At 42.2% G+C, this 23768-nt stretch overlaps 1 protein-coding gene across 1 annotated transcript in view; it reads left to right on the top strand.

Moving 5' to 3' along the window:
- LOC137429512 (thrombospondin type-1 domain-containing protein 7A-like) overlaps positions 1–23768 on the top strand; it is a 665061-nt gene that overhangs the window by 589509 nt on the left and 51784 nt on the right. Inside the window, exons 14-17 of the mRNA XM_068119458.2 lie at positions 7159–7270; positions 11579–11799; positions 12132–12396; positions 17255–17428. Coding sequence (XP_067975559.2) covers positions 7159–7270; positions 11579–11799; positions 12132–12396; positions 17255–17428 — 772 coding nt within the window. The remainder of the gene's footprint in view (positions 1–7158; positions 7271–11578; positions 11800–12131; positions 12397–17254; positions 17429–23768) is intronic.

Here is a 23768-nt window from a genome sequence, read left to right as displayed (position 1 = left end):
GTTGGGGGTCAGGGGAATGGTGAAGATTGCCTTACCATCCTGTTGGGGGGCAGGAGAAGGGTAGAGATTGCCTTACCATCCTGTTGGGGGGCAGGAGAAGGGTAAAGATTGCCTTACCATCCTGTTGGGGGGGCAGGAGAATGGTGAAGGTTGCCTTACCATCTTGTTCGGGGGCAGGGTAAAGATTGCCTTACCGTCCTGTTGGGGGGCAGGGGGAAGGGTAAAGATTGCCTTATCGTCCTGTTTGGGGGCAGGGGGAAGGGTAAAGATTGCCTTACCGTCCTGTTTGGGGGCAGGGGGAAGGGTAAAGATTGCCTTACCGTCCTGTTTGGGGGCAGGGGGAAGGGTAAAGATTGCCTTACCGTCCTGTTGGGAGGCAGGAGAATGGTGAAGGTTGCCTTACCATCCTGTTCGGGGGCAGGGGGAAGGGTAAAGATTGCCTTACCGTCCTGTTGGGGGACAGGGGGAAGGGTAAAGATTGCCTTACCGTCCTGTTGGGAGGCAGGAGAATGGTGAAGATTGCCTTACCATCCTGTTCGGGGGCAGGGGGAAGGGTAAAGATTGCCTTACCGTCCTGTTTGGGGGCAGGGGGAAGGGTAAAGATTGCCTTACCGTCCTGTTTGGGGCAGGGGGAAGGGTAAAGATTGCCTTACCGTCCTGTTGGGGGGCAGGGGGATGGTGAAGATTGCCTTACCATCCTGTTCGGGGGCAGGGGGAAGGGTAAAGATTGCCTTACCGTCCTGTTTGGGGGCAGGGGGAAGGGTAAAGATTGCCTTACCATCCTGTTGGGGGGCAGGAGAATGGTGAAGATTGCCTTACCATCCTGTTCGGGGGCAGGGGGAAGGGTAAAGATTGCCTTACCGTCCTGTTTGGGGGCAGGGGGAAGGGTAAAGATTGCCTTACCGTCCTGTTTGGGGGCAGGGGGAAGGGTAAAGATTGCCTTACCGTCCTGTTTGGGGCAGGGGGAAGGGTAAAGATTGCCTTACCGTCCTGTTGGGGGACAGGGGGGAGGGTAAAGATTGCCTTACCATCCTGTTGGGGGGCAGGAGAATGGTGAAGATTGCCTTACCATCCTGTTTGGGGGCAGGGGGAAGGGTAAAGATTGCCTTACCGTCCTGTTTGGGGGCAGGGGGAAGGGTAAAGATTGCCTTACCGTCCTGTTTGGGGCAGGGGGAAGGGTAAAGATTGCCTTACCGTCCTGTTTGGGGGCAGGGGGAAAGGTAAAGATTGCCTTACCGTCCTGTTGGGGGGCAGGGGGAAGGGTAAAGATTGCCTTACCATCCTGTTGGGGGGCAGGAGAATGGTGAAGATTGCCTTACCATCCTGTTCGGGGGCAGGGGGAAGGGTAAAGATTGCCTTACCGTCCTGTTTGGGGGCATGGGGAAGGGTAAAGATTGCCTTACCGTCCTGTTTGGGGGCAGGGGAAAGGGTAAAGATTGCCTTACCGTCCTGTTTGGGGGCAGGGGGAAGGGTAAAGATTGCCTTACCGTCCTGTTTGGGGGCAGGGGAAGGGTAAAGATTGCCTTACCATCCTGTTTGGGGGCAGGGGGAAAGGTAAAGATTGCCTTACCATCCTGTTGGGGGGCAGGGGGAAGGGTAAAGATTGCCTTACCGTCCTGTTTGGGGGCAGGGGAAGGGTAAAGATTGCCTTACCATCCTGTTTGGGGGCAGGGGGAAAGGTAAAGATTGCCTTACCATCCTGTTGGGAGAGGCATGCTAATGTTACAATGCGCTCATACCAAGATACAATGTTTTGACAAATTTCTCCCCTCACTGCTAATCCTTCCCAAGGAAAGTCTAATTTATTGGACTGGGTCATTAATTGCAAATTCTTCATCAGACGTAATCCATAACTTTGTATTTATTGCAATCCTCCGTGTTGTATTGAGTTTTGTACGCCTGTCATTTTGACGGGATTTTCCCCTAGTTTGAAAGTAAATTGTTATATTTGAATAAAATAAATTAACACTGATGTGTTGCTTTTGGCAAAAGAGTAATTATTTTTCTCAAAACAATGAGGCTTGAATCTGTATCTGAATTATTGGTTAGCAGTGGCAGAAAATGAGCAGCATGCTGAAAGTAAGTATAATTTAAAGCAGAGGGCTGGCATGATGCCCTAGACTCAGGAGGGATGCGCACTCACCCCTGAGCCATCTCACCTGGGTTTCAATCTCAACCCAGCTATAAACTGTCACCCTGGTGTCTCGGAGGCCGGGTGAGGCATTATGTGTGTACCTTTTCTTGGATGAGTGTTAAACTGACCGTCTGTACTGCCGGCATTAGTAGGTGGACGTTAAAGATCCCACGGGGTGTCTTTCGCGAAGATTAAGCGAATTATCACCATGGCCAAATTCCATCCCTAACCTACAGGGGGAACTGCTTCAGCAGTACAGCCGCCCTAAGCCGAGGATGTGATCATAATCACAGCCATGTGCCCCATAAGAAAAAAGAACAACAAGTGCAGATACATTCAAAGTACACCGCCCCCATGCCAAATAGATAATTAAATATCCTCCAGCGTGGTATCGCTGGGGCGCCTTCATAGAGACGGTATTGGGAGGGAGAGGTGTATAATAATTGATTGATTAATTGTGTAATTAAAATCAATAAAAAATCGTAAAATAATTAATTTCTTAATCAATTGGCTAATAGAATACCTAAACCACCAGTGTTTCATCATAATCTGTATTTTTTGAAAATTAATTTAATGATTAAGCAAAAACACTAAATAATTAATCGATTAATTGATTAATCAATAAATCAAAAATACCCTTTACAGCAAAATCACTTTGTCATTGTCGTGTCCAAATGTTAGCTTCATAGGTCAAAAGGGGCCTGAGATATTGCCCAGAAGAGAAATAAGATAAATAAGAACTTATTAAATTGATAATAATTAAATAAACAATTGATTAAATAAACAAAAAATTAAAAATAGTTTTTGCCAAAGCATGTGTGCACTCCTGTGCCCAAATTTCAGCTTCCTAGCTCAAAGGATGGTTGAGGTATCGCCCTGGACAAACAAACAAACAAACAAGAAGAAGAAGAAAACCGGAGTGAAAACTCAGGACTGTACTCCCTTTCAGCACGCATCATCACCAGGCCCTCTTTGGTGCCCGGCGGTGACGTCATGCAGCATCTGGAGATGGAATAGGAAAGGAGCGGTGTCCAATAATCCGAAACGAAGACCAATGCCTTAAGTTAAGTTGCAAGGAAAGAATTTACAACCCCTGAAACTTTTGCACAGTTGATGATCAGCAGGAAAGAGCCAGTGTCCCTCAGGATATTAGAAAAGCCTTTTCCGAGATTCAAGACTATCACCAAATAGTAGTACGACTGTGAAAAGGCCCTACGTTAGGATTCCAACTGAAGTTGCAATGGGGAAAATTGCACAATACGACCGATGAACAAATTGCAATTTGACTTGTTTGTGTCGGAGTAGCTCATAGCAGGAATGGTTTGGATTTGGCGAACACTGGCAAAGAGAACTGTCATGTAATTTTCTATCAGCTCGCGAAATCCCTTATGCTCCCCCACATATAAGGGTGAAGATGAGCTTATCCTTAAATATGATGATGATGATGCAAAACGTTCTTATGTATTGGTGCAGGTAGCAAGGGACGACAAGTTAATCTGCAAATCCTAGTTATTCGCCAGCCCAAAGAATCCCCAGGTTTTTCCACCCTTTGGGTTCCTGTGTGCTGCACTCTGGGAGAAAAGTGAGAAACGATGGCACATAATTCTACACAGTCAAAGTAATATATCACCACTTCTCGGGAACAAATGATGGAACTCAGTAGCACTTTGTTAAACCAGTTGTCGGAATCTTTTGCAACATAACAGGGTAAAATCAAAAGATGGCCATTTTGACAAAAAGGTAAGCAAGCACCTTTCGAGTAGCAACTTGTTAAACCAGTTGTCGGAATCTTTTGCATTTGGGCAAAATCAAAAGATGGCCATTTAAGGTAAGCAAGCACCTTTCGAGTAGCAACTTGTTAAACCAGTTGTCAGAATCTTTTGCTTAAGGGTAAAATCAAAAGATGGCCATTTTGACAAAAAGGTAAGCAAGCGCCTTTCGAGTAGAAACTTGTTAAACCAGTTGTCGGAATCTTTTGTATTACGGTAAAATCAAAAGATGGCCATTTTGACCAAAGGTAAGCAAGCACCTTTCAAGTAGAAACTTGTTAAACCAGTTGCCAGAATCTTTTGCATCAGGGTAAAATCAAAAGATGGCCATTTTGACAAAAAGGTAAGCAAGCACACCTTTGGAGTAGAAACTTGTTAAACCTGTTGTCAGAATCTTTTGCATCAGGGTAAAATCAAAAGATGGCCATTTTGACAAAAAGGTAAGCAAGCACCTTTCCTGTAGCAACTTGTTAAACCAGTTGTCAGAATCTTTTGCTTAAGGGTAAAATCAAAAGATGGCCATTTTGATAAAAAGGTAAGCAAGCGCCTTTCGAGTAGAAACTTGTTAAACCAGTTGTTGGAATCTTTTGTATTACGGTAAAATCAAAAGATGGCCATTTTGACCAAAGGTAAGCAAGCACCTTTCAAGTAGAAACTTGTTAAACCAGTTGCCAGAATCTTTTGCATCAGGGTAAAATCAAAAGATGGCCATTTTTACCAAAGGTAAGCAAGCACACCTTTGGAGTAGCAACTTGTTAAACCAGTTGTCAGAATCTTTTGCATCAGGGTAAAATCAAAAGATGGCCATTTTGACAAAAAAGGTAAGCAAGCACCTTTCGAGTAGAACTTGTTAAACCAGTTGTCGGAATCTTTTGCATTACGGTAAAATCAAAAGATGGCCATTTTGACAAAAAGGTAAGCAAGCACCTTTCCTGTAGCAACTTGTTAAACCAGTTGTCGGAATCTTTTGCATTACGGTAAAAATCAAAAGATGGCCATTTTGACAAAAAGGTAAGCAAGCACCTTTCCTGTAGCAACTTGTTAAACCAGTTGTCGGAATCTTTTGCATTACGGTAAAAATCAAAAGATGGCCATTTTGACAAAAAGGTAAGCAAGCCCCTTTCCTGTAACAACTTGTTAAACCAGTTGTCGGAATCTTTTGCATTACGGTAAAATCAAAAGATGGCCATTTTGACAAAAAGGTAAGCAAGCACCTTTCCTGTAGCAACTTGTTAAACCAGTTGTCGGAATCTTTTGCATTACGGTAAAAATCAAAAGATGGCCATTTTGACAAAAAGGTAAGCAAGCACCTTTCCTGTAGCAACTTGTTAAACCAGTTGTCGGAATCTTTTGCATTACGGTAAAAATCAAAAGATGGCCATTTTGACAAAAAGGTAAGCAAGCACCTTTCCTGTAGCAACTTGTTAAACCAGTTGTCGGAATCTTTTGCATTACGGTAAAAATCAAAAGATGGCCATTTTGACAAAAAGGTAAGCAAGCCCCTTTCCTGTAACAACTTGTTAAACCAGTTGTCGGAATCTTTTGCATTACGGTAAAAATCAAAAGATGGCCATTTTGACAAAAAGGTAAGCAAGCCCCTTTCCTGTAACAACTTGTTAAACCAGTTGTCGGAATCTTTTGCATTACGGTAAAATCAAAAGATGGCCATTTTGACAAAAAGGTAAGCAAGCCCCTTTCCTGTAACAACTTGTTAAACCAGTTGTCGGAATCTTTTGCATTACGTTAAAAATCAAAAGATGGCCATTTTGACAAAAAGGTAAGCAAGCACCTTTCCTGTAGCAACTTGTTAAACCAGTTGTCGGAATCTTTTGCATTACGGTAAAAATCAAAAGATGGCCATTTTGACAAAAAGGTAAGCAAGCACCTTTCCTGTAACAACTTGTTAAACCAGTTGTCGGAATCTTTTGCATTAGGGTTAAAATCAAAAGATGGCCATTTTGACAAAAAGGTAAGCAAGCACCTTTCCTGTAGCAACTTGTTAAACCAGTTGTCGGAATCTTTTGCATTACGGTAAAAATCAAAAGATGGCCATTTTGACAAAAAGGTAAGCAAGCACCTTTCCTGTAGCAACTTGTTAAACCAGTTGTCGGAATCTTTTGCATTACGGTAAAAATCAAAAGATGGCCATTTTGACAAAAAGGTAAGCAAGCCCCTTTCCTGTAACAACTTGTTAAACCAGTTGTCGGAATCTTTTGCATTACGGTAAAAATCAAAAGATGGCCATTTTGACAAAAAGGTAAGCAAGCCCCTTTCCTGTAACAACTTGTTAAACCAGTTGTCGGAATCTTTTGCATTACGGTAAAATCAAAAGATGGCCATTTTGACAAAAAGGTAAGCAAGCCCCTTTCCTGTAACAACTTGTTAAACCAGTTGTCGGAATCTTTTGCATTACGGTAAAAATCAAAAGATGGCCATTTTGACAAAAAGGTAAGCAAGCACCTTTCCTGTAGCAACTTGTTAAACCAGTTGTCGGAATCTTTTGCATTACGGTAAAAATCAAAAGATGGCCATTTTGACAAAAAGGTAAGCAAGCACCTTTCCTGTAACAACTTGTTAAACCAGTTGTCGGAATCTTTTGCATTAGGGTTAAAATCAAAAGATGGCCATTTTGACAAAAAGGTAAGCAAGCACCTTTCGAGTAGCAACTTGTTGAATGCGTTGAATTTTTTTTTCAGAGATCTATAATTTCGTGTTAAATATTTTGTTTGAAACGATAAAATATTTCGCAGATGCCATTTGTAATTTCCCATCATATGTGCTTGCTTAAACAATTTTTCACCTGTGCTGTGTACGGTTAATAATGTCATTGTCATTGTACTATTTGATTGAATCTTGCCATTAATTTTTTTTTTCTTTCTTGAATTAATTTTTCGTAGCCGGGAAGATGTTTTCACTCCCGCACCAAACTTTTAATTCACAACTCTGAATGAAGTTATCCAACTGCGATGCGGCATCGATTTGGCTGCGGTCGAATGGCTCGTGGCTTTCCTCTTCCCATCCCTTTCGGGCAGATTCTCATTCAGCTCTGTTGACATGTACTTTAGTGGGTAACGTTGATTTACATGCATTCCATTGGCTGTAAGTCGCTTGTCTGTACACAGGGATGGAGTGGGTGAGTGAATGATCATGAGAGCACATGTTCACCACACCAGCGGTAGTGTATCAGAGTGAAGCAGTCCAGATGACACTCGGAGTGACAGCGTTAACCGTGATTGCTCCTCTTTATTTATTTAGCTTCCACAGCTTCCTGTGCTGGACCAGCCCTGCTCGGTGGACTGCCCAACGCACTGTCGCCTTTCTGATTGGGGGTCCTGGTCACCTTGCTCACATTCCTGTGGCTTAGCAGGTCAGCGTCATCACCGTACCACCAACGCACAAACCACCATCATGAATGCCATGATATGTAAACGTTTTCTCACAACAAAGGTTTGTTGATACCACCATGTTGTTGCTTTCAACATCTAATAGACTGCCCTTCCATTTTGTTTGCAATATCCTTGTAATATTTGTTATGTGGTCAACCGGTCAAATACACAAGAATTTCCATCCAATTTGGTGCCAACAGGGGATATATTATGTCCTGTGGATGCTGAATTAAACGTTTTTCGGAAAGGAGGGGGATGCTGAATTAGCTGTTGGAGACTTTAGAGCTTTTCATTGGAGTTCTTGCAAAGAACTAGTCATTATGGATGAGATAATTCCCCCATTCTCCCAGGATTGACGTAGCTTTTGTGACTTGCAATACCTGGTACCAATGGCACTATGCCATACATATTTGCCTGGAGATCATTTGGGTGTGTTCCCCCACCCTAAACCCCCAGGACTAGGGTTTTTTTTACCCCCAGGACTAGGATAAAAAAACACTAAAAAAAAACCTTCCTGTGCATCCTCTGAAACCTAAAACCTCGTCCATCTGTTCAGGAGTGCATACAAGTCAAACAAACACACAAACTGCTGCGTTTTGTTGGAAGGTGTTTTTGGTGGATGTGATGTCTAGCCTCTTCATATTGAATGGATTTGTGGTCTTTCTCTTGAATTCTTCAAATCTCGGTGCAAAAGTGGGGGTGTGGGAGGAGGTTTGGTGAGTGAAGCCTTTCAAAGCTTTGCCAGACACAAGCACTCGGCACAAAAGGAATAAGTAAAGAGGCAACCAACAATTGAAGCCAAAAAAATTACTTTAATTACACAAAAGTTTCGGCTCTTGGAAGAGCACGGTCGACAGAGAATGGGGGATAAAAGGTGACTGGGCGGACAAAAGCGCACAGACGTAGCACAAATGAGTGCTCTTGAAAATTTTGGTCAAAATTGGATTCTAAAGACAGACTGTCACTTTATAATTAAAGCCACTCGATGTGACCACAAGCCGATTGATTCTCCAGATACAAAAACAAAATGTATGTTTGACAATAGCTGCCTGAGGTCTGCAATTTTATTCATTAAAAACAGCATTTTAATGGAGTCAGCACAAAACGTCATTCATCATTTGACAATGTTCACAAAAACAACCTGTAACACATCAACAATGCTCAGAAAAAGAACCTAACACATCAACAATGTTCAGAAAAAGAACATGTAACACAACAACAATGTTCACAAAATGAAAATGTAACACATCAACAATGTTCACAAAATGAACGTGTAACACATCAACAATGTTCACAATAATAACCTGTAACACATCAACAATGTTCACAAAAATAATCTGTAACATCAAAAATGTTCACAAAAACAACCTGTAACACAACAACAATGTTCACAAAAATAATCTGTAACATCAAAAATGTTCACAAAAACAACCTGTAACACAACAACAATGTTCACAAAAATAATCTGCAACATCAAAAATGTTCACAAAAACAACCTGTAACACATCAACAATGTTCACAAAAAGAACCTGTAACACATCAACAATGTTCACAAAAAGAACCTGTAACATCAACAATGTTCACAAAAACAACCTGTAACACATCAACAATGTTCACAAAAAGAACCTGTAACACACCAACAATGTTCACAAAAAGAACCTGTAACACATCAACAATGTTCACAAAAAGAACCTGTAACACAACAACAATGTTCACAAAAAGAACCTGTAACACACCAACAATGTTCACAAAAAGAACCTGTAACACATCAACAATGTTCACAAAAAGAACCTGTAACACATCAACAATGTTCACAAAAACAACCTGTAACACATCAACAATGTTCACAAAAAGAACCTGTAACACACCTACAATGTTCACAAAAAGAACCTGTAACACATCAACAATGTTCACAAAAAGAACCTGTAACACATCAACAATGTTCACAAAAACAACCTGTAACACATCAACAATGTTCAGAAAAAGAACCTGTAACACAACAACAATATTCAGAAAAAGAACCTGTAACACATCAACAATGTTCACAAAATGAACGTGTAACACATCAACAATGTTCACAATAATAACCTGTAACACATCAACAATGTTCACAATAATAACCTGGAACACATCAACAATGTTCAGAAAAAGAACCTGTAACACATCAACAATGTTCAGAAAAAGAACCTGTAACACAACAACAATGTTCACAAAATGAAAATGTAACACATCAACAATGTTCACAAAATGAACGTGTAACGCATCAACAATGTTCACAATAATAACCTGTAATACAACAACAATGTTCAGAAAAAGAACCTGTAACACATCAACAATGTTCACAAAAACAACCTGTAATACATCAACAATGATCAGAAAAACAACCTGTAACATCAACAATGTTCAGTAAAAGAACCTGTAACACAACAACAATGTTCACAAAATGAAAATGTAACACATCAACAATGTTCACAAAATGAACGTGTAACGCATCAACAATGTTCACAATAATAACCTGTAATACAACAACAATGTTCAGAAAAAGAACCTGTAACACAACAACAATGTTCACAAAATGAAAATGTAACACATCAACAATGTTCACAAAATGAACGTGTAACACATCAACAATGTTCACAATAATAACCTGTAACACATCAACAATGTTCAGAAAAAGAACCTGCAACACATCAACAATGTTCACAATAATCTTACGACAATTCACCAAATGTCCGTCTGTCTGTTCGAAGGTACCGTTAAAACTGCTGAACTGATCGCAAAGATATTTTGGGTGGGTAATCCTGGGACCCCTGGGAGTAAAAGAGGCTATTTAGTTTTCCAAATTTCAGCTTTGGTCTCCAGCATTCTCAGGTTTGGACTCTCGCATAGCATTCGCGTTCGCATAACGTTCATTGTGACGATGTCGTGACTATGTATGTGTTCACGGTAGTGTTTGACGTGACGGTGTGAACGTAATTTCGTAATGTTTTTCGTTTCATAATCCTTTAATGAACGTTTAATGTTTAATGAACGTTTAATGCCCTTCGATGTCCGGGGCCGCACGTGCGCTACACTGGACGGGCCAGCGTGTACCTTGCCCTTCACCGTCAGGCTCGGGTAAACGCTGAGCCCCATCCGTGATGTGGACTGGGGCTTGAGACAGTGTCCCACGAACGAGGAATTCCCAGCAAGCGCGAGTCATCAGCTCGCGTTGATTAAGTCCCTGCCCTTTGTACACACCGCCCGTCGCTACTACCAATCGGACGGTTTGACGAGATCCTCGGATCAGCCCCTACACGGGCCGTTCTCGGCTCGTGCCGGTGCACCGAAAAGATGAGCGAACGTGACTGTCTAGAGGAAGTAAAAGTCGTAACAAGGTTTCCGTAGGTGAACCTGCGGAAGGATCATAATATCGGGACAACATGAGCGAGCGAGACGCGAGACGTACGTGGTATGTGATCGTCCATGTACTCTTTAGATTTTGATGACTTGCGTGTGATATGATTCAACGGATGTTTATATAAATCGTTTAAAATAAAAAAAACCTTCAATTTCTGATATTTTGCCTTTTCATTTGGGCTTCCCAATTGAAGCCTCGCCCGTAGGGCGGGTACTGTTGCTAGTAACCTGTAACACAACAATGTTCACAAAAATAACCTATAACACATCAACAATGTTCACAAAACAACCTGTAACACATCAACAATGTTCACAAAAACAACCTGTAACACATCAAAAATGTTCACAAAAACAACCTGTAACACAACAACAATGTTCACAAAAACAACCTGTAACAGTGTAACATATCAACAATGTTCACAAAAACAACCTGTAACACATCAACAATGTTCACAAAAAAACCTGTAACACATCAACAATGTTCACAAAAACAACCTGTAACAGTGTAACATATCAACAATGTTCACAAAAACAACCTGTAACACCAACAATGTTCACAAAAAAACCTGTAACACATCAACAATGTTCACAAAAAGAACCTGTAACACATCAACAATGTTCACAAAAAGAACCTGTAACACAACAACAATGTTCACAAAAATAACCTGTGACATCGTCATCATGAAGTAATACGTCATCATGCAACATGTTACCAAAAAAACCCTACAATATGTCATCACCAAATGCGCCCATTCAGAGCTTTCTTTTACTTTTAACACCACGATGGGACCAAGTTTTGTGTTTCTAGTTAAAGTTCAAAAGCAGAAAAGATGAAATGTCTCCATGACTGGTAGAAACATGTTGTACCATGCAGATCGGTCTGTCCGCAGGGAGCAGGCAACGGACCCGGCATGAGTTGGTGTCTCCTCGAGGTGGTGGCCGGCCCTGTCCATCACGGCTGGAGCAGAGCAAACCGTGCCCCGCGAGGCCTTGCTTCCGATGGCGGTTATCACACTGGTCAGACTGCCGTGTCGAGGCAAGCAAGGCCTTCAATTTGCAGTTACAGTATATTGCTATGGTGGTTCGGCATAAGACCCTACAAGCTACTGCAGTGGGGAGAGAAGAACCTTCTTAAATGAACTACTGTTTTAGGAAACTCCTTTTAAATGCGTTATTTGGTCGGTGGTAAATTTACAAGATAACATGACAGATCCATAAATGCAGCATGTGTGCCACAAGGATAAAGTTTAGTAAATGTAAGAGTGGTTTGTGAAGTTAAATGCCTTAATTGACTAGTACAGCACTAAGGCCTACTGAAATAAAATGCACAAGCATCTTACCGACGGACTTGCAGAAGGGTTGTGAAGGAAAGAAAGAGGCAATTAGCAGGTTTATACTTGTGAAAAATGGCTGAAGCTTAGGAAGGCTCCCTGTTTCTGGTAGGCCGGAGGGTGTGGAGAAGGAATTCGTCGGCGGGAACTTTCATGCCACGTTTTTGATGGTGCTGATGGAGACCCTGGCTGGCCGACCCAAGCAGCTCGGTGCAATGGGGTCGACGGGCTGGATGTTGATGGCAAATGGGCAGCAGAAGAGTTTGATGGGAGAAGCATGAAGGAGCTGGATTATGAGGTGTTCATGATGGATTCGAACCCCATAACGGTGGGCGTATATTCAGACATGAGATCTTCTTGTTACGTTCCTTGCCCAGGTGAGAGGCCTGCTGTTTGTTGAAGCTTTGTATTGTTGTTTTAGGGCACACTTGGATAAACATAACCCACAACCATGGCTATGGCTTTTTAACGCAACACTCCAAAACTGTTTAATTATTTGGGTTGTTTGGGTTTATTTGGGTTGTTTGGGTTTATTTTGGTTCTTTGGGTTTATTTTGGTTCTTTGGGTTTATTTTGGTTCTTTGGGTTTATTTTGGTTCTTTGGGTTTATTTTGGTTCTTTGGGTTTATTTGGGTTCTTTGGGTTTATTTTGGTTCTTTGGGTTTATTTGGGTTCTTTGGGTTTATTTTGGTTCTTTGGGTTTATTTTGGTTCTTTGGGTTTATTTTGGTTCTTTGGGTTTATTTTGGTTCTTTGGGTTTATTTTGGTTCTTTGGGTTTATTTGGGTTCTTTGGGTTTATTTTGGTTCTTTGGGTTTATTTTGGTTCTTTGGGTTTATTTTGGTTCTTTGGGTTTATTTGGGTTCTTTGGGTTTATTTTGGTTTTATTTGGGTTCTTTGGGTTTATTTTGGTTCTTTGGTTTTATTTTGGTTCTTTGGGTTTATTTTGGTTCTTTGGGTTTATTTTGGTTCTTTGGGTTTATTTGGGTTCTTTGGATTTATTTGGGTTCTTTGGGTTTATTTTGGTTCTTTGGATTTATTTGGGTTCTTTGGGTTTATTTGGGTTCTTTGGGTTTATTTGGGTTCTTTGGGTTATTTAGGCTTTAGGGTATTTGGGTTTATTTGGGATTCTTTGGGTTTATTTGTTCATTTCCCCTGTTACAAAGAAACTTTGCTGTGACCTCCGTTTTAACAGGTGCAGCCTCAGTGCAATGAAATGCTTCAAGGTTCTGGCCAAACCCTCACCTGATGGTCACTTGTGATTGTGCTGGATCACAGTCCCAATCCATCCACGTTAACCGGATTTATCCAGGTCACAGCAAAGTCCTTGTTCGTTCCTTGCTGGGCCTGATTACTGCATCTCCAAGGAATGTGCAAAGCCCCAAAAAAATCTCCATAATGGCAAATGCGACCAAGAATCTCGATAAAACGCCTCGACCTGATTTATTTTTCTAATAGGAAATGTGTGCCCTTTGACCCCCGAGCTTACTTCATTATAACGCTGGGCGTTGGGTTTCCACCAAGTTGCACGGGTTGTGCTGTTACTGACAAAACTTTATGGCTCATGCTCAACATTCCCATTTCACACTGCCTGCATTTACACACGCACACTTACCGCACTACATTCCAAGCTGCACATGTGCATGAAAAAAAGAATGTTCAAAGATTCCCCTGAAGCTTCAGGTTAATATTCTATTACCTCTGCCACTGAAGGTGGGCGAAGGTTATGTTTTCACCCATGTCTGTTTGTCTGTGAACAGGATATCTCAAAACGTTATGGACAGATTTGTACGAAACTTGGTGTATATGTTGGGTATGTGACGAGTAAGAATTGGTTCAATTTTGGTGAAGATATAAATCCGGATCCGATAATTTTCTTAAGTGATTCTTTATCATTCAGCGATAGGGTTAAAACCGATATTAAAAAACCACCTTTAGAGGCCATTTTTCCCCGCAGAGCAGGGGTTGGCCTTTTTCGGGCATCTTGGTCCCCTTTTTGAAGCAATGTTTTACGACCGGATGCCCTTCCTGCCACCAACCCTGTAAGTCGCCCCATTGCGACACACAGGAAATTACCAGTGAACTGGTGCTCAATTTGCCGACCTCGGAAGGATGACAGACCGAGTCAACCCCCCTGGCATCAATTCGGCGATCGACCGGGATTCGAACCTTGGATCCCAAGCCGGCACCCGAACCGCTAGGCCAACACCAGGCTCTAGGGTTAAAACCGATGTATAGCACGATATCTCAAAAAGCTATGGCCGGATTTGGACGAAACTTGGTGGACAAACTGGGAGTGAGACAAGGACGAATCGATTTGATTTTGGTGAAGATATGAATATGGATTCAGATATGAGAATTATTTAATTTATTAAGTGATTCTTCACCATTGAGTACAACAACAGGCATTTTAAGGCCATTTTCCCAGCTAGAGCGGGGGTTAGCCTTGCGGTCCCCATGACAATCTTCTCCATTTTGCCCTATTTTCTGCATCTCTCCTTGTTAAACCCCCTTGCCCGCATTTCTTCTTCGACCATCTTTAGCCAAGTCTTTCTCGGTCTTCCCCGTCCTCTACTTCCTTCTACATTAATTTCCATCACTCTTCTCAACCAGTCACTTTCATCCTTCCTCAACACATGACCAAACCATCTCAACCTGTTCCTCTTCACAGCATCAATCACAGGCTCTATTCCCATCATCTTTCGCAATTCATCATTTGTCTTCCTCTCTCTCAACGATACTCCACACATCCACCGAACCATTCGCATTTCCACCCTTTCCAGCCTTCGTTGCTGCTCTATGTTCATTACCCATGTCTCGCTCCCATAAATCATAACACTTCTCACACATGCAGCATACACCTTTCCCTTCAGCTTCAATGACACTCCCCTCCTCGTCAGCATGCCACTCAGTTCCCAAAACTTCTTCCATGCACATCTCACTCGAGCAACCGTTGCCGAGTCTGATCCACCTTCTCCATTCAGCATGTCTCCGAGGTAGCAAAATGTTTTCACACCTTCCAGCTTCACGCCGTCTCCAAGATCCAACTCAACATTTCCTCCATCTGCAGCTCCCTCTGTGCACACCTTACATTTGAATGTAGCTGCCACACTGGTTAATGACCCTCTCAAACCACTACATTTTGATGAACCCACTCAGCGCACATTGTACATTGAATGGAGTTCACTCCGACACCCTTCCTGCACACAGCACGCGGCCACCATTCTTCACCATTGATTGATTGGGATAAAACCAACATATAGCAGGATATCTCAAAAAGTTATGGATGGAATTGGACGAAACTTGGTGGACATATTGGGAGCGAGACAAGGACGAATGGATTTGATTTTGGTGAAGATCCAAGTCCGGATCAGCATTGGTTATCGGTGGATACAAAATGTAAACTGTTCAGCCTGACGGAGGTGTGCGCTCTACCGTGTGTTGGTCCAGTTGTAATGGTTATAACTCATGGAAGGTTAGATTGTTCATCATTTGTAACAAGGGCAAGTGAAGAATATTGAGGATAGAGGAGTTGGGGGAAAAAAAATAGGAATAAGTTAAATATAAACGTTGAAAGAAGAGCTGGAGTTCGTGGTCTTGTTCCCGTTCAAAGAAGTTCAGGTTATCGATTCCGTAAATCCAATCCAATATCCTTGTGACCAGAGCATCGAGTTTCCTTCAATTGTGTTTGGTGTGGGTTATTTTGGTCCATCATCCATACTTGATCTCGTTGGTAGAAAAACAACGAATTCTCCACGGTTCTCCCCTTTATATTACAACATTGCTTCCCCCGGATTGAAGGCTTTCCGATTGAACGAGTATCGATTTCGAAATCAATTGTTCATTGTCCGTCTATGCTGGAGCCGCAACTTCCAGTGGCCAACGGCGGGCTGCAGCGCCCCTGTGCGTCTGCGCTCAAGAACAGCAAGATCATTCCGAGCTGTGATGTGCGGCTAAAGTAATCCCGTGAAACTGCTAGTCACAGAACTGAGCTCTTAAACGAGCCTCGACTTTGTACAAAAAAAACTGAGCATTTGCAACATGATGAATTACTGGTTCAGGCATGGAATTTTTTAAACGGTGATGTTGGTCTCATGGAAAAGCTTACACTGGGTGATTTGCCTTCCCAGCAGTAGTCAGGGAAGGAATGCTGATTTATTTTTTTCTTGGGCTGCTAGTGATAAATCACCTACTCTTCAGGAGAGACATCTTAGGATCTTTAAGTGCCACAAATTAATGCAAACAGACGAGGAATCTAGATCAAGTCCATCCAAATAATGTGCTCATTGACACAACATCCTGCCTGTAAAGCACCAGTCCTACAGTTTATAGTAGGGTCAGCAACAAAACCCATAGTAGGCAGCTCAATAGATAATTGTGATACCTCTGCACCATAATATCAAAACTGTGATTCATATGTTGTGCAATAATTAAAATCTGTCCCAGGTGTCACTTGTATCCTAGCTTTTTAATGCACAAAAATAACTTTGTAATGCCCCAACCCCCCCAGTGACGTCATGAATCAGTTTTGACGCAGCTGCTCTCCAGCTTAGACAAGGATTCATTGAGGTTGTTTTAACATGATTGCCCTATATTATGAGAATAACAATTTCAGCAACTTTCAAAGTAATTGGGGAAAACACTCCCCCTCCCACAACCCCAATTCTGTCCTTCCCTCCTCACCCAGATGTCCTAAAAAAAAGACCTCTATAAATGAATGACATGGGTTTTATGGTTCCTGGCCAATAGGTAATGTGCTAGTTTAAGATAAAATAGTCAGAAGTAATAGCAAGGACCTGTGTAACTTCCACAGTAAAAGCCCTCCATGAGAGAATGCCACATAGTTATTTGGGCAGTGTATAAACAGACTGCTGCCTCGATTGCTGAAGCCTATCTTCACAAGGCCCATGATGCCTATCAGCCCAAATTCCTTTTAACTGTCGCTTTTGGTCATTTTACACTGAAGGGAAAACTTATAGGGAGGGTATGGTGATTGTGAATATGACAGCTCTGAAGATGTACTTTGGCTGGAGTATAGAAATTGTGGATGAAGTCAGGTGAACTGTCCAACCAATGCTGACGCACACACCGCTCCTTTTATAGTACATATAGAAGTTTGGACATGGAACACAAATAAACGTCAATGTACTAAAATGACTGTCTTTCAACAGATCTTCCCAAATAATTATAACGACACAATGTGACGACCTAACCTAAACCACTGTTCCTTCTGCAGGAGAGTGTCTTTTGGAGGAATGGTCAGAATGGGGTCCATGCCATGCAGCATGTTTTGGGGATCAGTTGGCCAAAGGTACAGGGCTACAGGTGCGGACACGTGGAGTGGTGAGGCCTGCACAAGGTGCCAGGGACACTTGCCGCGCTGACCTCTGGGAGACACAGGATTGTACAGGTGTGGATTTCAACCTTTAATTTATGTGCAGTTGTGCATAATCTCACTCAATCACGGCCAAGCATTGTGTTACAAAAGTGATCGATTTTGGAAAGTATACCAACCTAAAACAAATATACCATGCTGCGAACTCATTTTATGTGAATTCCATTAAATGACCTTCCAGTAGTCCACTTGTGATTCACAAAACAAATCAATGTACCAATGGCACAATTGGTATGCTAATGGTACAATTATGTGATTGCCAATGTAGTATGTTCTGGCCAATGCTGCCAACATTTCTAAAATTGGCAGTAATGGTCAGGGCACAATACAGTGTCATTAACAAACATACAGGGTCAATAACAGTTACTTTTTAGAATTCGGACAGTGGAATCAGAGAATACACAAGGCGTGTACAGCAAGTGATGTTATTGACTGCAACAGAAAACACTTCTTTTTCGAGAGATATATGGGCCATGTCGATCTAAAAATCGTATGCAGAGAAGTGTGGGAGAAGAAAATCTAAAGGATAAAATGAAGATATTGTTTGAGGATAGAATGAAAGGTAAGTTGGGGGTGGGGGCAGAGGGGATGTTAAGAGAGTGAATGAGGATGTATTCACTACTAGCTAAGCACCTGGCTTTGTCTGGGGTAATTCAATGAAATACTCTAATAGTTAAATTTGTGTTGTTCACAACAAATCACAACAGCCTCAACATACGATCTTCACAATACATATTACTCGACCGCTCCCGGGGAAAATAAACCCAAGCGGTATATAAGCACAAGACTCGATCGAGGTCTGAAGGCCAATTATCTGGTTTTATCTGGGGTCAATTATTTTTTTATCCAAACATAGCCCTCAACATTCCTCTGGATGAAAGAGTAGGCCATGCAAAGTTTGGTCACCGATTCCTGCAGGATCCAAATGCATAAACAAATAAACAAAGAAAAAAACAAGAAAGAATTCATGCAGAGCATGATACTTACGAAAGCCCTAAAACAATTCAAGTCAATTAAATCTTCAAATTTCAAGTCAATTGGATGGATGAAAATTGACTTTTATTTTTGAAATTTGGCTTATGTTGACCCTTTGACCTCAAATAATTGGTGGTTTAGTTTAGTGACCTGATATGGTGTTCAAATTGTTCCTGTTCAAATTTAAATTCAATCGGATGAAAATTGAGGATTTTAGAAACTGCACTAAGTTGTTGACCTTTTGGTTTATGTTGACCTCAATACCTTTTGGTTTAATTCAGTGACCTGATGTGCAAATCCACTTCAAATTTCAAGTCAATGGGAGGAAAATTGAGGATTTTAGAAATTTGACAAAGTTGTTGACCTTTGGACCTCAAAATCAATAGGTTTCTTCCTTCTGACCAACTATCATTTGGAGAAATTTCGTGAAGATTGGTTTAAAATTGTGACCTGTAGGCGATTGACATACAGACAGACAAACATGAGGTGTCAGGCGGTAGACAAAAATTACAAATGACAGCACTGTCACCTTGACTTTTGACGTATATAGTCAAATGACATTGACAGCCACATTTTTTTCCTTTGGAATCCTCAGGTAAACTTTGACGAAGATAGCTGAAAGCATTCATGAGTTATCGCACTCACAGACAAACAATTAAATATGTCGTGCAGAGCACGATACTTGCGAAATCTCTAAAATAAGTTGTTGGCCTATGATGACCTCAAAAATAATTGTGTTTGAATTCAATGACCTAGTGTGCAAATCCTCTTAAAATTTCAAGTGAGATGAAAATTGAGGATTTTAGAAATTTGGCCTATGTTGACCTTTTGGCCTATGTTGACCTCAGAATTAGTTGGGGATTGAATTCAGTGACCAGACATGCAAATCTTCTTCGAATTAAGTTAATTGGATGAAAATTGAGGATTTTAGAAACTTGGCCTATGTTGACCTCAAAATACTTGGTGGTTGAATTCAGTTCGCTCATATGAAAATCCCATTCAAATTTTAAGTCAATCGGATGAAAATTGAGGATTTTAGAAATCTGAAAAGGTTGTTGATCTTTTGGCCTATGTTGATCTCCAAAATAGTTGGTGGTTGAATTCTATTCAAATGTAAATTTGTAAATGATTTGTAAATGTAAATTTACATATAAAATATAAAAAGATGTAAATGTAAATGAAAAGCTGATATGTAAATCCTATTCAAATTTCAAGTAAACCGGATGAAAATTGAGGATTTTAGATATTCGAGAAAAATAGTTGACCTTTGGCCGATGTTGACCTTTTGACCTAAAACATATATTAGATTTTGTCGAACCACGAACTCTAACATTTAGTGAAGATCCTCGTCCCCTCCCCCAGTCTCCTCTCCCCCCCTCCCCCAGTCTCCTCTCCCCCCACCCGTCTCCTCTCCCCAACCCCCCTCACCCCCCAGTCTCCAATCTCTTCCCCCCCAGTCTCCAATCTCCGCCCTTCTCCTCACTCCGACAGCTGTTCCAATTGAGCAGGTACGGCAAATATTAGAGGTAATTGAACTTTTCTCTTGGAGCAACACAGTGTAAACCGCCTCCTTGTCCTGTTTATTCATCAGTGAAATGTTTCACTCATGGTGACGTCATCGGACTCGCACCGCATTGATGATCTTCAACAATATTATCCGATACTTCATCCGGATTCATTACAGCTGCTCTTGTATATGTTTGCTGAGCACACATTACCTTCCAATGTCTGTTGCTCAGCATCCCGCCAGGTCTGTTAACGTTCATTGAATGTCTCGTTCTGTTCCCTCATTATTTTATTCATTTTGGAGATGGCATTTACAAACGCGAGTGGCGACACGTAAACGATGCTCCGCCCCTCTCCCCAAGTGCAGAGTACCTAATTGCAACTTTTTATTGTGACTACGTCTAAAGAATGAAACATTCCGACTATATAAAGTGTCAATACTGTATTGGGAAAAGGTGGAAGGCAAAATTATACCATTTTGCAGACATAATTAATGGACGCCCCCCAAAGGCCAACTCAGCCTGCCAGAATAAGGAAATATGCAGCATCCTTTCCTGTCATCAATTATTTCCTTATCTATTTAAATTATGTACAAATACATGTTCACCCATTTCATCAAAACTGCGAAATGTATTTTCAGATCGATTTCATTGATGGATCAGATGTGCTGACATCCCTAACATTTTCCTAAGGTTGTGCCATGCTATAGCTTCAATCATTCAGGGGCGGATCCGGGGGGGGGGTGCAGGGGGTGCGCACCCCCCCCCCTTCGATCCAGGATGAGGGTGCAGGCGGTGCGAATCTGCTGAACTGTTGGACCAGGGAAGAACACAAGCAACTGCAGAAACTTCCAAGAACGCACGAAATGCCGTTTCTGACGATCAAATTTTTTTTCCCCTGGGGGAGGACCCCCATACCCCCTCTTTATCCCCCCCCCAGCGCTATAGTTTCATGCACCCCCCCCCCCCCCCCCCCCGTCCGTCTTGTTATTCCTGGATCCGCCCCTGCATTGGTCCATGACGTTAGGGAGAAAGATGCCCGAAGCTGCTCGTTTGGGTTACCACGCCTCAAACATGTTTTATGCAAGGAGACCTAATGTGACTGCAGGTTCAGCCCCAGATCAATCGACTTATCTTTCACCATCCATCTGGCACAAAAATTGATTAATGATGGTTCACTTGACCCTCCTTCTGTCCAACTTACCCAAAGGTCTAACAAGATCCTCACCGCCAGTCATTTGCATGGTTCTTATTGCTACAAAATTTGCTGTTTCACACCCAAAAAGACGATGTGAACCTGTACCATTGTCAGTGTCTCTTTTCAGATTGCTAACATAATTTCCTTACTATAAAAATCAGCACCAACTACATCTCCTTTTATTTATAGGTTGTCCTCAGCCACCCATGGCAGTTCCACCAGCTGCCCCTTAGGATACTCTAGCAGAACACCGATTCTGCTGCAAGCTTTTGGGGCAGGCTGGCGGATGGAAGGATGTGAGCTTTTGAGGGTTCTTTCTCCCTTACTGGTTGTGTTCCTGGTTCTGCAGTCCCTGCTAGATGGTACCATTGTTGTCAGTGTTCCCACAGGTTTGCCGCCAGAAAGCTGGAGGCCCTAAGCTGGGTTTAGCACCCTGGGAGGCTGCCTCATCACCTGGTGCATAATCTCGGATCCTCTTCTCTGCCAGTTCACAACTGGAGCTGCACCAAGCACGGGATTCTGGGAGGCCCTTCCCAAGGCTGCTAGTTTGCACTGTTGGTGTCGTCTGGTTTCTTGTTTGTCTGTAAACTTCCCTGTAGCCTTCGCCCCACTCTTTTCACTGTTTCCCTCATTATGCACAACAACAAAAAGAAGCAGGATTTTACTGTGGTCCAAATAGTTGTGACACTCCCATCCTGCTCCAGTCAATTCATCCGAGGTCTTGGGGTGGGGTGCCACACTCACCACCATTCTCTCCTTTTCCAACATACGAGGTCTTCATTTCAACCTCAATCCTACTCACCATCTGCTGCAATCATCGATGCCAGATCTCCTGTTCCTTACTAAGACTCAGATTGCCGAATCCATCTCCACCGCCCACCTCCAGTGCCCTGGCTGTATCCTCTGCCACCGTTTCTGCTCCTAAGATGGTGTATGTGCCTAATCCTTATTCATATCTCTGCTATAACACTCGCTTTCCCAATTTTGAACTTTCCCACCCCGATTTTCAACTTCTTTGGCTCAAAGCCTCTCTCTTCAATCTCAATAAATTAATTGGCTACCTCTACCGTTCTCCCAACTCTGACAATTACGAGTACATGCAGCTCTTTGATCATATTACTACCTGTATTGAGCAAATACAACCATCCTCTCCATATTCTGAAATCAAAATTCCTGGGGATTTTGACATCCACAACACCTCCGGGCTTTTCCACTCGACCAGCACGAACAAGGCTGTGACTGAAACTGAAGCCGTTACGATCCTCAATGACCTCTGCAAAGACATCTCTGAAACCACCTGCATTCCTGACTGCTCATCCAATAGCTTCAACACTCTGAATATTTTTTATCATTTCCAAACCTAATCTTTATCCTTGTTTCTGTATCTGTTGGATCCTCTGACAACTGCCTCATTACCAACTGCCATGCCTTGCAGCAGTATCAGTATTCTCCCGCATTATAGAGGTCGTCTGGCCACTCCTGCCAGAGTGGCCAGACTGAAGCCAAACAGTTCAATCCTGGTTTCATCAGACCACAGAATCTTGTTTCTCAGTCTGAGAGTCCTGTAGGTGCTTTTTTTGCAAACTCCAAGCGGGCTTTCATGTGTCTTTCACTGAGGAGAGGCTTCCGTCTGGCCACTCTGCCATAAAGCCCAGGTCGGTGGAGTGTTGCAGTGATGGTTGACCTTCTGGAAGTTTCTCCCATTTTCACACAGGATCTCTGGAGCTCAGCCACAGTGACCATCGGGTTCTTGGTAACCTCTCTTACCAAGGCCTTTCTCCCACGATTGCTCAGTTGGGCCGGGCGGCCAGCTCTAGGAAGAGGCCTGGTTGTTCCAAACTTCTTCCATTTAAGAATTATGGAGGCCACTGTGCTCTTGGGAACCTTCAATGTAGCAGAAATTTTTTGTAGGCTTCCCCAGATCTGTGCCTCGACACAATCCTGTCTCTGAGCTCTGCAGGCAGATCCTTCGACCTCATGGCTTGGTTTTTGCTCTGATATGCATTGTCAGCTGTGAGACCTTATATAGACAGGAGTGTGCCTTTCCAAATCATGTCCAATCAATTTAATTTACCACAGGTGGACTCCAATCAAGGTGTAGAAATATCTCAAAGATGATCAAGAGAAATGGGAGGCACCTGAGCTAAATTTCAAGTGTCATAGCAAAGGGTATGAATACTTATGTCAATGTGATATTTCAGATTTTCTTTTTAATAAATTTGCAAAACTTTCTAAAATCCTGTTTTCTCTTTGTCATTATGGGGTATTGAGTGTAGATTGATGAGGGAAAAAATGAATTTAAACGATTTCAGCATAAGGCTGCAACATAACAAAATGTGAAAAAAGTGAAGGGGTCTGAATACTTTCTGAATGCACTGTAACTGTGTTTACTTGATCTTACTTCATCTCTGCACCTTAATCCCAACAGTTAGGGGTCAGCCACTTGGATCCACATTCTCCATTACCTTCTGTCCTCTCATCCCAATCGCTATTGTCCTCTTCATACTTTCCCTGTGATTTTCTCATTCCATGCTTTCTTGATTAATTATTCATCCTTTTTTTCACATTACGTGCCCGAAACACAACAACCTAGTTTCTCAAATCCTTTCTGTGATACTTGTCTTGCAACTCCATCCCTTTTGCGTACCTCATAATTCCTCAACCGCTCTGTGATACT

The sequence above is a fragment of the Myxine glutinosa genome, chromosome 6, assembly GCF_964187855.1.
Source record: "Myxine glutinosa chromosome 6, kmMyxGlut1.1, whole genome shotgun sequence".
In the NCBI taxonomy this organism is placed as follows: Eukaryota; Metazoa; Chordata; class Myxini; order Myxiniformes; family Myxinidae; genus Myxine; species Myxine glutinosa.
Note: the sequence above shows the minus strand (reverse complement) of the source record. Positions and strands in the feature narration are given on the sequence as shown.